This window comes from Sebastes umbrosus, chromosome 22, assembly GCF_015220745.1.
Source record: "Sebastes umbrosus isolate fSebUmb1 chromosome 22, fSebUmb1.pri, whole genome shotgun sequence".
NCBI lineage: Eukaryota > Metazoa > Chordata > Actinopteri > Perciformes > Sebastidae > Sebastes > Sebastes umbrosus.
Window position 1 is genome coordinate 2416697 of NC_051290.1, and position 16315 is coordinate 2433011.

The following is a 16315-nucleotide window of genomic DNA, read 5'->3' on the forward strand; positions in this document are numbered from 1 at the left end:
AGACGACTTGTTGCACGATGAGCTTCAGTTATTGATCGGCAGCAGTGAGAGGTCAGAGGTCAGAGGTCGCAGTGATCAGACAACAACAGAGATGGTTACTAATATTGAAAAAGAAACTGTTCAGACGTTCTGCTTGGTTTACTGTTTCTGTTCCTCTTTTGTAGTTTCCAGAAAACCTCTCCCCCCGATTCCTGGAGAGGAACGCAACAACGAGAGGGTAACTGCTAACCACACACACACACACACACACACACACACACACACACTCATTAACACATCATTCACGGTCAGAACTTATGAAGTATTCTGTCGTTCTTCCTCGTCCAGCAGCAGCGGCGGCCCGCTCCACCCCTCCCTCCGGCCGCTGAGGGTGACAACGATGAGGAGGAGGAAGAGGAGGTGGTGGTGGCGCTGTTCGACCACCCGGGCACCGAGCCGCACGACCTGAGTCTGGTCAAAGGAGACGAGTACGTCATCCTGGATAAATGTGACGTCAACTGGTACAAAGCACGCAACAAGTACAGGTGAGTGTGCAAACAAATCATATAACGTTGTTTTCATTCTCTCAATCAAAACGGTAACAGAAGACGGAAGAGTTTGGTGACGTGGTGAAGTAGCGTGGGATCATGGAAGTTGGCAGAATGCGATTTGCGCTGTGCTTGCCGCTGCGCACATCACAGTGCGCTGTGTCCAAATTTCAACCGCTCCATTTCAGCTGCGTTCGCGAACTGCAATCGTGAGCAGCGTTCGCTCTTTACTCGCGCTTTGCTCGGCGCAGCAAAAAAGCCGTTGTCGCGCTGCGCAAGCCGCTGGAAATAATGTGTTTCAGAGCGCAGTGGTGCCGTTGACGTGTTCTGTGTGAAAGGCCCGTTAGGATTCCTTCCACGGAGGTCTCCTCCTCTCCAACACAAACTGATTAAAACCGGTAAAAACTCTGAATAAAGCAGCTTCACAATAAAGATCTGCGTTTCTCTTGACGCCGTTCGAAAGACGCGGGACGTCCCGGAGGAGCCGTGAGCCGAGCTGCCGCTAACGTTCGCTCAGCTTGTTTCTCTGATAACTTAAGATCCAGAGACACCGAACTGACATCAGAGAACTAGCGGCGATGAAGGCCGACGGTTGCGTCGCGTCACGTTGCCTTTGTCTTGGCCAAAAAGTTGCACTCGAACACACCGCAAAGTCGACAGCCGACGGCCAGTTAGCACGTACGTTCTGCGTCTGTGTGAGAGGAAATAACTCTCCACACCAGCAGAATTCAAAAAGGTAAAACCAGAAGACGGAGGACGGCGGATATACAAGCCGTTGTTATGATACGTACATGTAAAAAGCGGCGTCTCACTCTCACTCACCACTTCACTCCAGATGTTCATGTCGCTGTGAAAATATCCGTGTATTGGAACGATCAGATGAAATGAAGATGAAAAATCGTCTTGACTTTCTTTCCTCACGTCCGTTTCTGTTCTCATGCTCTGATTCGTTTAAGCTGAACAGCCAATCAGAGTGATTTCTCTCACTGACGAGCTCCGCCGCCAGTTCAACATGCTGAATCGTCTGAAAAAACTCCAACACGGGCAGACTAGAGCCGACGGTGCAGGACAGAAACTAGGCCGAGAGACGCTCACCGACGGCCGACTGTCGGTTCGATGTGTCAGGACCTTTAGATCCAAACGTGCGATGACTAAAATCCTTCATCCGTGACGGAGTTAAAACCACAAAGATCTAAAAAAGTGTTGTAAAAATGTGGCTTAAAACTGGATAAAAAACAATTTATGACAGTTTCTGGCTGACAACCACAACGCTGCCGCATTCACAGAGAGGATATGACGTCATCGACAGGCCACCGAATGATTACCTTGATTAAAATTACAGATTTCTCTGTGTTCAGACATGCTAACCTCGGTCTGATCGGTGTGTGTTTGTGTTTCACAGCGAGGAAGGCTACATCCCAAGTAACTATATAACAGAGAAGACATCCGGAAACCTGGTGCAGTTTGTGTGAGTTTGTTAATCATTCGTTCAACAGCTGTTTACTCACAGAGTTTATGGGTTATCCAACTCTACAAGGGGTCTCAAGCACACTTTCTGCAGACGTAGGGCATGTCAAATTACCAATAAGTTACATATAATTTGCATTTTTATAGCACAAACGTACCATATTTCTTCGAAGACATGTAGTTTTCCTGTATTTTGCTCACAGATTGGTGATTCTGTTCAGCAGATTTATAATTTCTCACAGCCCAGAGGACAGAATAAAGTTTCATTACAATAAAAACAGATCATATTCTTTAAGATATTTTATTGTGATGTTTATTTATTTGTTTGTTCCAGTTGGTACAGTAAACAAGTCAACAGGAACCAGGCAGAGGAGCTGCTGAGGAAAGAGGTGAATAACGTATAATTACTTCTTTAACACTTCATTCCCTCCCTGTGTTCTTCATTGTTTCTGTCTTCCTTTAGTCCCTCTCTGACTCCCTCTACTTGTCACAGGACACACTGCACCTCTAATGTTTTATTTACGTCCTCTTATGATGCAAAACTATCCAAAACAAAGCTGCTGAGAAGGTTCAGAAAGAGTACTCTGGTGACGTCGAGGTAAAAGGTCTGAGTCTGGCCGAGGACCTTTGTTGCGTCCACCTCCTCCCTCTTTACCAGTTAACACTCTAATAAAAAACTTAAAATCACAATCACAGCTTAAAAAGGACATGCATATTAATGTTGTGTCTCTGTGTCCCCGCAGGACAAAGAAGGATCCTTCATCGTCAGAGACTCCAGCACTCCAGGAGCCTACACCGTCTCTCTCTACGCCAAGTCTGCTGCAGGGTAAAGACACTCCGTCCAATCTTCTCATTTCTCTGCTTTGTGCCTCCTCGTCTCCATCTTGAAGGATGTCTCCATTCCTAAAATGCATCTCGAGGAGGGAGGAGGAGGAGGAGGCACAGGTGTACCCTTTGCTGAAGTCTTTTCTCCACTTGTGACGTATTAAAGAGGCGCAACACGTCGTATTTAATTGACGTAATTGACGTAATTGACTTTAAAATGACGGCTTTGAAGCACGGATGTCTCAATTAAGTGTAAAATCAATTGCTCATAAACTCGGCCAGGTTGCGGTTAAGAGAGAGTCACAGGTACCTTACGTTTTTTTTTCCCTTACTATGGTTGCTAATGTCTTTTGTACAACGGTTTAAGGAATTCCTTAAAGGTCCCATATTGTAAAAAGTCAGATTTTCATGTTTTATATATTATAAAGCAGGTTTAAGTTCTATATATAAATACTGTAAAACTATCAAAACTCTCAATATACGGAGAAATACACACAGCCCGTATTCAGAAACTGTGCGTTTGAAACAAGCCGTTAGGATTTCTGTCAATTTGTGATGTCACAAATATACAATTTTATAGATCATCACACGGTTTTAAACATAAACATTCTAAATGTGTCCCAGTTTGTTTACCTGTTGCAGTGTATGTGAAAAACATCAGCTGACAGAAAGTAAACATGGAACCAAGCTGTTGCCTAGCAACGCAATTCCGTTGAAATGCACTAAAACGGAGCGTTTCAGACAGAGGGTGAATACAGGTATCTTCAAACAGACGGTGTGAGGAAAATAAAGTTGTTTTTTTAACATTACAGCATGTAAACATGTTCTAGCAGAAACATAGAATACAAGTATGAACCTGGAAATGAGCACGATATGGGACCTTTAAGTACAAGACCAAGATGAGGAGAAAACCTTAAATACTTAAGTGAACATTTTAAAGAAACCTTAACACGGACTTTAAGGAAAATCTTAACTTTAACTGTACAGAAATTAATGGGAACCAATGGCTGCCTGGAACAAAAAATAAAGCTGAAACACAGCAACAAGATTTGCAAAAAGTACAGTAAAGAATATTTAAGTTTGTAATAAATGGACTATAGATGCTCTCCACATCCTCAAATACGTCTTTTTCTGCCATTGAATTCAATTAAATTCAGCTGTTGTTGTTGTTGTGTGTTTGTAGAGACGGGGTAGCAGCTATCAAACATTACCACATCAAGGAGACACAAGGCTCGCCTCAACAGTTCTACCTGGCTGAGAAGCACCTGTTCAGCTCCATCCCCGACCTCATCGAGTACCACAAACACAACGCAGCAGGTAAACAACAAATGATCTACGAGGAGTAGAAAAAGAAAGTGTTGTCTCCAGTTACGTAAAATAAATCTAATTCGTCTGCATCTCAGGTCTCGTTGCCAGGTTGAGGTATCCTGTAGGGAAACAGGACAAGTCTGCTCCGTCCACCGCCGGCTTCAGTTACGGTGAGTCCCGCTCACTTTGTGAACGTTTATTTATCCGTGAACGCACCTCTCTGTCTTTTTCTTACCTTCTCGTTCCCTCCCTCCCTCCCTCCCTCCCTCCCTCCCTCGTTCCCTCCAGAGAAGTGGGAGATCAACCCCAGCGAGCTGACCTTCATGAAGGAGCTGGGCAGCGGTCAGTTCGGTCTGGTGAGGCTCGGCAAGTGGAGGGCTCGGCACCGAGTCGCCATCAAGGCCATCAGAGAGGGAGCCATGTACGAGGAGGACTTCATCGAGGAGGCTAAAGTCATGATGTAAGGAGGACGGGGGGGTATAGATGATGGAGGATGGAGGATCAGGTTTATGGTGGTAGGAAAAGGATAATAAAGGTGGAGAAGGTTATACACACATATACGCCTAGAGATTAGTCTCTGCATTAAAAGACAATGACCCCAAGTGGCATATCTACCTTTGACATCTGTTGCCATCTAGTGGAGACTAGTGGGAACTGCAACAACATGCAATGATCCTCCCGTCCTCTGAACTGCGGTGGTCTGTAACTGACAGAAGTCACATTCATGTCAAAGACACATTTCCTCAATGTAAGGGCACGGGAAAAATTAACTCTGGCGAATATTTGCCTCCTGTTATCTTCCATTCTGTACGAGCAAAGGGGTGAAGTAAATTCACATCTTGTGAGTTGAACATTGGTAAACTTTGACCAGTGAAGTCGCAGCCTCAACCAATAGCAAAGATGTGTGCGTGATCCTTTCCCCCGAAAGGGAGCTCGGCCTGTCTGGTCTACGCTTCAGTTTGTAACAACTAGTTTTAAATAGTTGTTCAGGAGGTTCAGAAGTTTTACTAGTAAACAAGTATTCATTAACTTACCATTTGATTCTCATGGTGTGTGTCCACAGGCTCCGTGCTTTCCACGCCCCCCATTCATTGTCTATGTAAGCAGCCGCGCAATGCATTTTGGTGGCGTGGCGTTGCGATGCGAGAGACTAGGCGTCACGAAAAAATGTTCGTGGCTGGAAAAAATGTAGTTTGGCTCCGTGAGGCAGCTGTAAATAAAAACTAGAGCAAGATGAAAGAAAATAGACTAAAGAGTGATACGCTTCAGGTTTCAGCAAGTTAAATGCAGGTCATTATGTGGCGGCTGTGTTGATTAAAACTCATCCATCAGAGTGAACTTCTACCTGTCCATCGCCTCCCTGTCTATAACGTGTGTGTGTTTTCTCCAGGAGACTGTCTCACCCTAAGCTGGTGCAGCTGTACGGAGTCTGCAGCCAGCAGAAGCCCATTTACATCGTCACGGAGTTCATGGAGCACGGCTGCCTGCTGAACTTCCTCAGGCAGCGACGGGGCAGCTTCAGCCTGGGGTCCTTGCTGAGCATCTGCCTGGACGTCTGCGAGGGCATGGAGCACCTGGAGGCCAACGGCTTCATCCACAGAGACCTGGTAACTGCAGGACGCTCTCATATTACAGTTCAGGGTTCTGGGTTTTCATCCTGACTGGTTTCTATTGACACTTTTACACCACAGGAACTTCTTATCCCAGAATCTGATTAATAAACTACACTGTGGCTGGTTTCCACAGCTGCTTTGACTCCTCGTAGAACTCGTTAACAAACCTTGTCCCGTCCTAAAACACAACGCAATCAATTCAAAACAGTGGACTGATCTCCCTCCAGATATTAGAGTAAATGTTGTCTCGGCAGGTTTCTCATACCTCTTTCCTCGCCACTCTGCTGCTCTGTAGCCGGCCTGTGAGCGTCACTGGCCAGCTGGCGAGCGAACTACGCAAAAACTGTCAATATTTAAAATCTACACAGTTGATTTCTCGCCTCAAAAACGTTCAGAAGTGAATTTGGTGATGAAATAGCTACAAAAAATGTCAAAAAACTAGTTGTTTTTGCTGTTGTTGTTGTTGTAAACGTAGCCTGTAGCGGTCCATCGCTTTGCATTGTAGAATACAGCAGGCGAGGTAGACTGGTTTGAGGTATTTTTACTGTAGATTTTGCTTTTGTTTGCATACTACATGCTACATTTTGGCCTTATCAGTACGTACTACTAGTATAATATGAGGTTTCTAATATGACTGTTTGTGTTCCTCTGCAGGCGGCCAGGAACTGTCTGGTGAACGACTCTCTGGTGGTGAAGGTGTCTGACTTTGGCATGACCAGGTACAAATTTATTATTATTTATTCATCCGTCCTGTTTTTTATCTAGAGTGACCTAAAACAAGGTTTGCACTTCCTGTCCCATTTAAATGTGTTTTGTAGATACGTGTTAGACGACCAGTACACCAGCTCATCAGGTGCCAAGTTTCCAGTGAAGTGGTCGCCTCCCGAAGTCTTTAACTTCTGCAAATACAGCAGCAAATCAGACGTCTGGTCTTACGGTACGCACACTTTAACGTCAATAAATCATCAAGTATACACATCACATCTCTAGCAGTCTCTTTTTTAAAATATATTTTACCATTTATTAATTACAATAACGCTCCACCAGGTGTGTTGATGTGGGAGGTTTTCACCGAGGGTCGCATGCCGTTCGAACAGAGTCAGAACCACGAGGTGGTTACCTTGGTAACCAAGGGTCTCCGCCTCTACAGGCCCAAACTGGCCACGCCCGCCATCTATGACATCATGGAGCTCAGTTGGCACGAGGTGAGAGCCGTGAGAAGCAATGTGTTTCTGTGTTTTTATTCTAAACATACTGGATGAAGTACCGTATATAATACCGTAGTAAGTATGGTACCCAAACACAATTTAATAATTATTATATAGTATATAATGAAATTTATCACGATAAAATGTTTAATTTCAGAAAATGTATTACGCAAAAAAAAATTATTTTAGAAAATTTATCACGATAAAATGTTTCATTTCAGAAATGTTTTCACAATAAAATGTTTAATTTCAGAATTTTTATCACGATAAAATGTTTCATTTCAGAAATTTTTTCACAAAATGTTTCATTTCCAAAATGTGTCACGATAAAATGTTTCATTTCAGATTTTTTTTCACAATAAAAAGTTTCATTTCGGAAGTTTTTTCACAATAAAATATTTAATTTCAGAAAATCTATCACAGTAAAATATTCAATTTCCGAAAATTCATCACGATAAAATATTTAATTTCCGAAAATTTATCACAATAAAATGTTTAATTTCAGACATTTTTTTCACAATAAAATGTTTCATTTCAGAATTTTTTTCATAATAAAATGTTTCATTTCAGAATTTTTTTCACAATAAAATGTTTAATTTTAGGAAAATGTATCACAATTTTTCATTTCAGAAATTTATCACGATAAAATTCTAAATTTATACCGTGCGATAGACACTTCATAAGTAGCAATAAGAAAATTGTTCGATAGTTTCACTTAAATGCATTAGATGCAAACTGTTCCTCCTCTGCTGCATTTATAAACGGTTGCGTTCAGGGACCGCTTGAAATAATTGCATCTGAATTTATGGTTTTTCTTCTGTTCCAGAGACCAGATGAGCGTCCGTCGTTCTCTATGCTCTGCCTGATGATCTACGACGCTCTGGAGGGTGACACCCCTCCCCCAAACTGATCAAATAACCAATCAGGTGCTTCCACCATCCCCACGCCATGTTGGCCCCTAGCTCCCGCTGCGTGGTAACCTGCCATTCCTCAGGGTGTTACGGCAGTTATCATCTAAAGTACACCACGATGACAACATGGACAACATGCTGTAATGGTGATTACGGTGTCTGGAACTGACCAATCAGATGGAGAGGATGGACCAATCATCATCCACCAATCACGTTTGTTTATCCAACCAAGTCACCAGTACGGCTCACAACCCAGACCTTAAACTGAAGCTGCGTCCACAACACCAACCCGACGCTCATGTTGGATTCGTTTTAGGACGACAACTGAACATGAACTGACTGCGATGTAGGAAACTTGATGGACACATCAGCTCAGTACTTTTCAAACAAATGTTTCTCCTCCCTGTCTGTGGATCCGCCTCGCTGCTTCGTTTCCTCCCAGTCAAACATGAAGTCCTTTAGTCAGAGATCTGTCAGTGTTAAAGAGAACGGTGTCAGCTAACAAACGTAGAACAACACACAATATCAAGCTTCATTTTCCTTCCAGAAAGGACTCGGTTGTGACTCGTTTCTTTGTTTCATTCCACTTTAGTCCAATGACTCATTTAGCCGCAGTGCAAATCTGTTTATATGTAACTTCAGTTACATCCAGCACATGAATATTAATAGTACTGCACCATCTTAGATTTGCTATGTAAAGTGTCTGAGGGCTGAATTCACAAAGAATGGGTTGCTGCCGCTGCCGCTGTTATCACCATGAATTAATGTGCATCATTTGCAACCGTCACAAGGTCCAAGTCACGCCGATAAAGTTTTGCAGCTTTTGAGTCCAACTCATATTTTCATATTTAAAAACGACAGAGAGGAATCATATTTGGGATTTAATATCCCAGTCCGTCAGTGCTGTTGGTGTTTTCAAACGCATTCTTTCAGACTGTATAATAATAATATTTTTTATTTATAGAGCACTTTTCAAGCTATAAGCACAAAGTGCTTTCCAAGGTGAGGAAATTCAAAAACATGAGCGATACTCGGGACAAAAGCAAGAGGTAAAATATTTATCGGATCGGATATCAGGCCGATACTGAATCAATGGGGTCAATCCATTCAACTCAAATCTATGTTTAAATACTATATCCGTTATTCACTGCTATTTTAATTTCCGTTTAAGTTTTGACTAATTAGTTGCTGCAATAAAAAAGGTTTACACTTGAATTATAATTCCTGCAAATTTTGAGGATTTTCTTACCAAGTTGCTGGTGCATGATTTATCATTTTAGTAATAAAGAACAATTAAATAAAAATACATTTCTGTATTTATTGGTCACTTTTTGCTTTACAAAGTTAGGAAAGTGATGTTTAAGTCAAGCCTGATGTTGTCTTACACATAACAGAATGATCCCAGTCACTTCCACACAGTGAGGCAGACAGCTTATTAATTAAACACTGGTATTGGATCGGTACTCGGTATCGGCAGATACCTAAAGCCCAGGTATCGCTATCAGCATTGGGACTGAAAAAGTGGGATTGATGCATCCTTAATTAAAAGTAGATGGCATGATTTGAAGCGGGAGGAAAGTCTCGGCGTGACAGTCCTTATAAATGCGCTTCAGTTACCACCAACTCTCTGAAGACACTAATAATTTCACCGTAACGGCGTGCAGCTATTAGCGCCGATCTTTGTGAATTGGACTGTTTTTGTCACAAGGGGCCAATTTGGCACCAAATGTCTGCATATTATGTATTAAAATACATGCAAATAGCACAGGAGCACAGAGACGCTGTTTGCTTGGCAGCGCAGTTACGGGTGTGTTTCACCCTTTGTGGATACTTTGAGAATTACACAATTTTTTTGTGTCTTATTTGCAACCGCAAAATTCGGGCAATCCCTTTGTGAATTTTCGGAGTATCTTAAGTCAGTTTGAAGTGAACTGAGCATCTGGATACGTAAAGGTTCATTAAGACGAATGCATGAGTGAAAATTAGCACATCCTCTCCTCCATTGTTCTAAACTGCTGAATGAACACTATAATTTAGACTTCCTCCACAAGCTTGTTTGATATTTGAGGAAGTCCGTCTGGTTTCCACTGCAGTAGAAACACCAAGAAACCGTTTAGATGACTTCTGGGAAGCCGGTCCATGAGGTGGTAAGTTCTTCTTTGGAGTTCATTCCCCTGTTTATACGTAATTTGTATTAATTTTAGGAGATTTTTCCTCACATTTGACATTGAAAGTATCAATTTTGCAGAAGCATAGCTGTAATTTTTATATTTACATGAAATAAATGTTTTTTTACAGTGTGCTTAAATATAATGAGCTTCTTAATTTTTTTTTTAATCATTGATTATTAATATATTTGTTCCTGTCAAAATGCTACAGCCTTGGGTACAGCCGTCTTGACAGTTTTATTTCTAAGTGTATTAAAATATTTCTCCATAAATAATGTTTTTTTTAGAAAGAATTAAAAATATATATATTTTACTCCAAATTGTTGGCTTCCTTGAACTTTTCAGTATCATATATATCATCATAAATATCATAACTCCAAGCATACATTTGGACATATTTGAAGTAAACTCATACCAAAATAAATATACAAAACATACACACACAGATATTTCACTTGTTTATTACTGTCAACTTTCTAAAAGTAAAAGAAAATAGATGCAGCATTAGATCAACCATTTCAAAATGTTTATTTGGGTTATTCTTTTATCAGTTTTGATATCTATTTCTAGCACCCTCATGAAGAATTGATTTGATTTGATGTACTTTATAATGTTTTCCCTGCATTCGATGAATTAGTCTGTTAAACGTAACCACAGTTTAACTACCGTGGGAGGATGTTTAGTCTGTGAATCATTCATCTTGATACTGAGAAGTAACTGAATGTTAGCTAAGCCCCGCCCTCCTTGGTTACTGTTGCTATGCTAGATGTTGAACATTCCATTTGAACATTCCGTTCGTGTATCAACTCTGTATCCACTTTATACATCCATGCTTGATACTAAGAAGTGTTAGCTAAGCCCTGCCCTCCTTAGTTACTGTTGCTATGCTAGATGTTGAACATTCCATTTGAACATTCCATTCTCGTGCCCCCAGGAGGAACGCCGGGCTTTGGAGCAAATTTCGGTAGTGACCAAACGTTGGAATTACAACATCCGTGTTTGACGATGACGTCACCGAAGACGAGATACCTCCTCCCCCTCGCCGCCTTCCTCTTCCCGTCCATCATTCCCACAGTAACTGAAGTAGTGAAGTCGGTGTCGGACTGCGACCAGTTTCTCCTCGAGGAAACTCCGCCGCAGGTCCCAGGCATCTTGGAGGGCGGGCGGATCCTGAACCAGAACCGCTACAAACCCATTTGCCAGACTTTTGATAACGAGAGACGGTTCGTGACGCTCTACGACACCCAGAACAAGATTCCAGTGTTTTCTGCGTACAAGTACAGAGGTGGGTTAGGAGGGAGACCCCGAAACAACTGGAAGATAGAACCACAGGTGTGTTCTTCTTATTCATAACGGCATTTGAACTGTATATTTGATGTTACTCTGTTATGCTACTCTACCTGCATCAGTAACTTAGACTTTAACCAAAGAACGTATATTGCTAAGAAGTACAACATCAGCGCCCAGCAGCAAAGCTACACCTTTGCCATTTTGGACTGAAAGCGACTACCGGCAGCAGTAAAACATCCGCATACAAAGTCCCGTATAAAAGTAAAACTAAATTATTTCTATTCTATTGTCATCATTTTAATGTCTCTACTGAAATGACCTGTGTTGAACATTAAGAGTATTATAGATATACTTACTATTATAACTATTTACCTACTTACTTACTTTATTTATTAAACTTTTTCGCTTCCCAGAGGAGCATAAAGTGAGCGATGGACATAAATGGAAGTTAAAAAAATCCAGCACACAGATTTTGAGAGCAATCTTAAACTTTTTCATGTCAAGGATCAAAAATGGAGTCCAACAGACCACAGACCACGGATGTAGACGAGATTATATGTTAGTAAATAGCCTACAACTACATTAAATTCTTTTGATGTCATGCTACTAGCACTACTAGCTACTGGCCGATAGCCGGTTGTTTCGGAACAGAGATGTTAATACATCCACCACGGTACAGGCTTTACAGCATACAGCCCATGGGTGTATTAGAAGATAATAAAAGTGATGAATTACAGCCAATATATCCATTATTACAGCCGCATACAGCTAGCAGGAAGCTGGCAGAACCGGATATGTCATATGAGTGTGCAGGGCGGTGCACGTTCATTACGCCAAGGAAAATAACTATGGATTCAGATATTAGTTCATTTTAAAACTTTTAGGACATAATGGTTTAAATCAAGGATATTTAAGAGTTCCTACTGGGAAATTGATTTACCTAAAAAAAAAATGATCCTCTGATTTACAGTTTCTTTATACATCCAGGGCCACAGACTCATTGGTGTTTTCAGTCCAAAATGGCAGCAGCGCCATCGAGCTGTCAAAAAAGCATCAGGTTTTCACCTCTTTGCTTTATCTCTTACAGCTTGAGGAGGACGATGACAAGAACATGGTGGTTGGAGACAGAAACAAGACGACCTACGACCACCAGGCTGGAGACTCTGACTACAGACACAACGGAGTGTTTGACAGAGGACATTTATTCCCGAGCTCTCACGCGTTCAACATCTCTGACAAAAGGTCCACCTTCACCCTGACCAACATCGTTCCACAAGCAAGAAAATTCAACCAGGGGAGCTGGAGCAGAATGGAGAAGTGCATCAAATGTGTGATGGACAAGTACTGCGACAACAACAACGGAGTTACTGAAGGCTTCGTGGTGACCGGAGCACAACCCAGCACCGACAACGTCCTCAAGAACAGGATCAATATTCCCTCCATGCTCTGGTCAGCGTTCTGCTGCTACAGCTCCAACATGTCGACGTGGCTGGCGAGCGCTCACTGGGGCGACAACGTCCCACCTAAAGAGAAACATCTGCAGACGAAGACTCTGGAGGAACTCCACCAGGAACTAAGGATCACGGGCTCTGGGTTTAAAGTGTTTCCTGGGACGCAGTGTCCTCTCCACTCTACTGTTACTCAGCTTTACCCTCAAATTAACAACTGCAACTGCCCCCCCTCCATTACACCCACTTCAACATCTGGCCCTCTCCCTACTACATCTGGCTCTTCCCAGTCTACTTCTGGTCCTCTCAATCCAACATCTGGCCCTCCTCAGTCTTCATCTGGCTCTCCCACTTCAACATCTGGCCCTCTCCCTACTACATCTGGCCCTTCCCCGTCTAGTTCTAACCCTACCTCCACATCTGTCCCACCCCAGTCTTCATCTGGCCCTCTCACTTCAACATCTGTCCATCCTACTTCAACATCTGGCTATCCTACTTCAACATCTGCCCCACTCACCTCCACATCTGTCCCTTCCCACTCTACTTCTGGTCCTCTCAATCCAACATCTGACCCTCCTCAGTCTACATCTGGTCCTCTCAATCCAACATCTGTCCCACCCCAGTCTACATCTGGTCCTCCCATTCCAACATCTGGCCCTCCTCAGTCTACATCTGGTCCTCTCACTTCGACATCTGGCCCTACCCCGTCTAGTTCTACCAGTACCTCCACATCTGTCCCACCCCAGTCTTCATCTGGCCCTCTCACTTCAACATCAGGTCCTCCCATTCCAACATCTGTCCCACCCCAGTCTTCATCTGGCCCTCTCACTTCAACATCTGGCCCTCTCACTTCAACATTTGGCCCTCCTACTTCAACATCTGGCCATCCTACTTCAACATCTGCCCCACTGATCTCCACATCTGGCCCTCCCCAGTCTACATCGATCCCTTCCCCTTCAACATCTGGCCCTCCTCAGTATACAGCTGTCCCTTCCACTTCAACATCTGGCCCTCCTCAGTATACATCTGGCCCACTAACTCCAACATCTGTCCCTCTCACTTCCACATCTGGCTCTTCCCAGTTTGCCCCTCTCACCTCCACATCTGGCCCTCCCACTTCAACATCTGTCCCACCCCAGTCTACATCTGGCCTTCTCAGTTCAACATCTTTACCCTCAAATTAACAACTGCCACTGCCCCCCCTCCATTACACCCACTTCAACATCTGGCTCTCTCACTTTGACATCTGGCCCTTCCCAGTCTACATCTGGTCCTCTCACTGCAACATCTGGCCCTCTCAGTTCAACATCTGGCCCTCTCATTTCAACATCTGACCCTCCCCAGTCTACATCTGCCCCACTCACCTCCACATCTGGCCCACCCAAGTCTACATCTGGCCCTCCCCAGTCTACATCTGGCTGTCTCTGGACATCTCTAATACCTTCCTTCTATTATGAGTATTAAAATGAGTGGCAGCCACAGTCCTGATTTAGTATTTGTTTTTTATGGAAAATGTTGTTCTATAGTTGAACCACCATGGTGCGACGGTCGGTGGGTATCAAGTAAAAAAGTTATGTGCTTCAATCTCCAGTCGGGTTGTACAAGTGAAAGTGAAAGCTACGAGAAAGCTGTGCTGCCTGGGGATTAATGGAATACTCCGTATGAAGCAAAGCAGAACAGATCAGATAAAAAATAATCTCTCCGTGAAAAACAAATACACCCAAAATCTGGATTTATTTTATCTCAAGTGTTCCTGTGTACCTGTTCTTTATCAGCAACACTCCTTTTACAGTACAGAACCGGTTCTTTAGAGAATAAAAGCCGGTCTACAGTTCAACATTCAGCATCAATTAAATAGAGAAGATGAAATCAGTAATAACAAGAAAAGAATTTAACAGCTTACTTGCAGTCTTTTCTGCAAGAAACATTTTTTTTAGCAGTTTTAAATACATTTGAAATTTAAAAATAAGACTGAAATATATTTGAAATACTGTAGATTAGAAATATGCATTTTTAACCACGGAAAAGCACATTTAAAATATATTAATTAAATACATGAAATGATGTTTTTTTAATTTGGTATGCTTAATTTCCCTCCCGTGAATCAATAAATAATGTTTCCTCTTTAACTGTGTACTTTGTTGTAGATCAGAGGGGGTCAACTTTATGCCACAGAGAGTCTGCAGGTTTTCAGAAACGGCCCTTTAAAGAACAGCTGATCAGTGTTTGGAATAAAAACCTGCAGACTTGTCGGCTCAACTATTAGTACATTTTTTAGCCGTTATCAATCATCTCATAGTGAAAGGTGTGACCTTAAAACACACAGCAAAGTTCAACAAGTTCAGTCTGCGTTGAAGCGTGTGACCAGTGGATCACATAATCATGACATTCCTCCTCATCTCACCTGATGTCTCCTGATGTCACGTCTCATCTGATTTCTGTCTCCTACCGATTAAGCCTGACGTCTTGCTGTCTGTGAGACAAACTCTCTTGACCTTTCAGCCACATCGACATTTGGATTCCCATATTTATAAATGGAAATATCATAATAAATTATAGAAACATACTTAACTTAACTTAACCTGTTAAGCCCTATCGCTTGGTAAAAACGCCCAAAATAACTATACCCAAAATGAATCAGATCTAGCTCCTCAACCATGAGGCTTACATGCATACATATGGTCTCCTTTGAAAGGTAAGAAGCTAAGAAATATGAATCCATTGTAAGTAAACTTTATTACTATTAAGTCACCTTGAGGAACACCATAGAAAAAGCAATGCTTTGATTTGGTACCAAAAACTTTTGACATTTGGAGATTTCTGCAAATACAAATATATAAATTACAAAATTATATAATATAGTATATAATGTGTGCAACAATAAACTGTTAAATTAACATAAATTATAGCATTACTAATAATAAGTAAACATTAGGGCTGTCAATCAAATAAAATATTTAATCACAATTAATCACATGATTGTCCATAATTATTCACGATTAATCGCAAATTAATCGCACAATTTGTATCTGTTCAAAATGTACCTTAAATGGAGATTTATCAAGTATTTAATACTCTTATCAACATGGGAGTGGATAAATATGCTGCTTTATGCAAATGTATGTATATATTTATTATTGGAAATCAATTAACAACACAAAACAATGACTGAGATTTTCCAGAAACCCTCACAGGTACTGCATTTAGCATAAAACAATATGCTCAAATCATAACATGGCAAACTGCAGCCCAACAGGCAAAGGTCAAGGGAGGTCAGAGGTCAAGGGACCCCTTTGAAAATGGCCATGCCAGTTTTTCCTCGCCAAAAATTAGCGTAAATTTGGAGCGTTATTTAACCTCCTTCATGACAAGCTACCTGCACCGTTGGGGAGGTGGAGTGTGAGGACCTGAAAGATGGTGACGAGAGGTTAACGGCATGCCACCGTAAAGTGGTATTGGAGCCGATTTTGCAAGTACGAGCACAGTATCGGACCCGATACCTGATACCGGTATCAGTGCATCCCTACAAGCTAGTATGACACTGTTGGTA

General features: G+C 42.1%; 2 protein-coding genes across 5 annotated transcripts in view; both read left to right on the forward strand.

Annotated features, from left to right (window-relative positions):
* Positions 1 to 9163, forward strand: part of tec (tec protein tyrosine kinase) — a 16424-nt gene extending 7261 nt beyond the window's left edge. For 2 of the 3 annotated variants that reach the window (XM_037759087.1, XM_037759089.1), the window contains 13 exons: positions 165 to 217; positions 328 to 524; positions 1930 to 1995; positions 2329 to 2383; positions 2738 to 2820; positions 4003 to 4136; positions 4223 to 4297; positions 4416 to 4587; positions 5518 to 5734; positions 6395 to 6459; positions 6559 to 6677; positions 6788 to 6945; positions 7775 to 9163. In XM_037759087.1, coding sequence (XP_037615015.1) covers positions 165 to 217; positions 328 to 524; positions 1930 to 1995; positions 2329 to 2383; positions 2738 to 2820; positions 4003 to 4136; positions 4223 to 4297; positions 4416 to 4587; positions 5518 to 5734; positions 6395 to 6459; positions 6559 to 6677; positions 6788 to 6945; positions 7775 to 7858 — 1478 coding nt within the window. In that variant the 3' untranslated portion in view covers positions 7859 to 9163. The remainder of the gene's footprint in view (positions 1 to 164; positions 218 to 327; positions 525 to 1929; positions 1996 to 2328; positions 2384 to 2737; positions 2821 to 4002; positions 4137 to 4222; positions 4298 to 4415; positions 4588 to 5517; positions 5735 to 6394; positions 6460 to 6558; positions 6678 to 6787; positions 6946 to 7774) is intronic. The other variant, XM_037759088.1, reaches the window with a different exon arrangement.
* Positions 9164 to 9267: 104 nt separating this feature from the next.
* On the forward strand, positions 9268 to 15153 carry LOC119481832 (mucin-2-like). 2 transcript variants are annotated; one of them, XM_037759092.1, is made up of 3 exons: positions 9268 to 10006; positions 10962 to 11359; positions 12405 to 15153. In XM_037759092.1, the coding sequence occupies exons 2-3, from the start codon at positions 11033 to 11035 to the stop codon at positions 13947 to 13949; spliced, it is 1872 nt and encodes a 623-aa protein (XP_037615020.1). In that variant the 5' UTR covers positions 9268 to 10006; positions 10962 to 11032; the 3' UTR covers positions 13950 to 15153. The 2 variants fall into 2 exon arrangements, with proteins under 2 accessions (XP_037615020.1, XP_037615018.1); XM_037759090.1 differs by lacking the exon at positions 9268 to 10006 and having other exon boundaries at positions 10881 to 11359.
* Positions 15154 to 16315: the final 1162 nt, after the last annotated feature.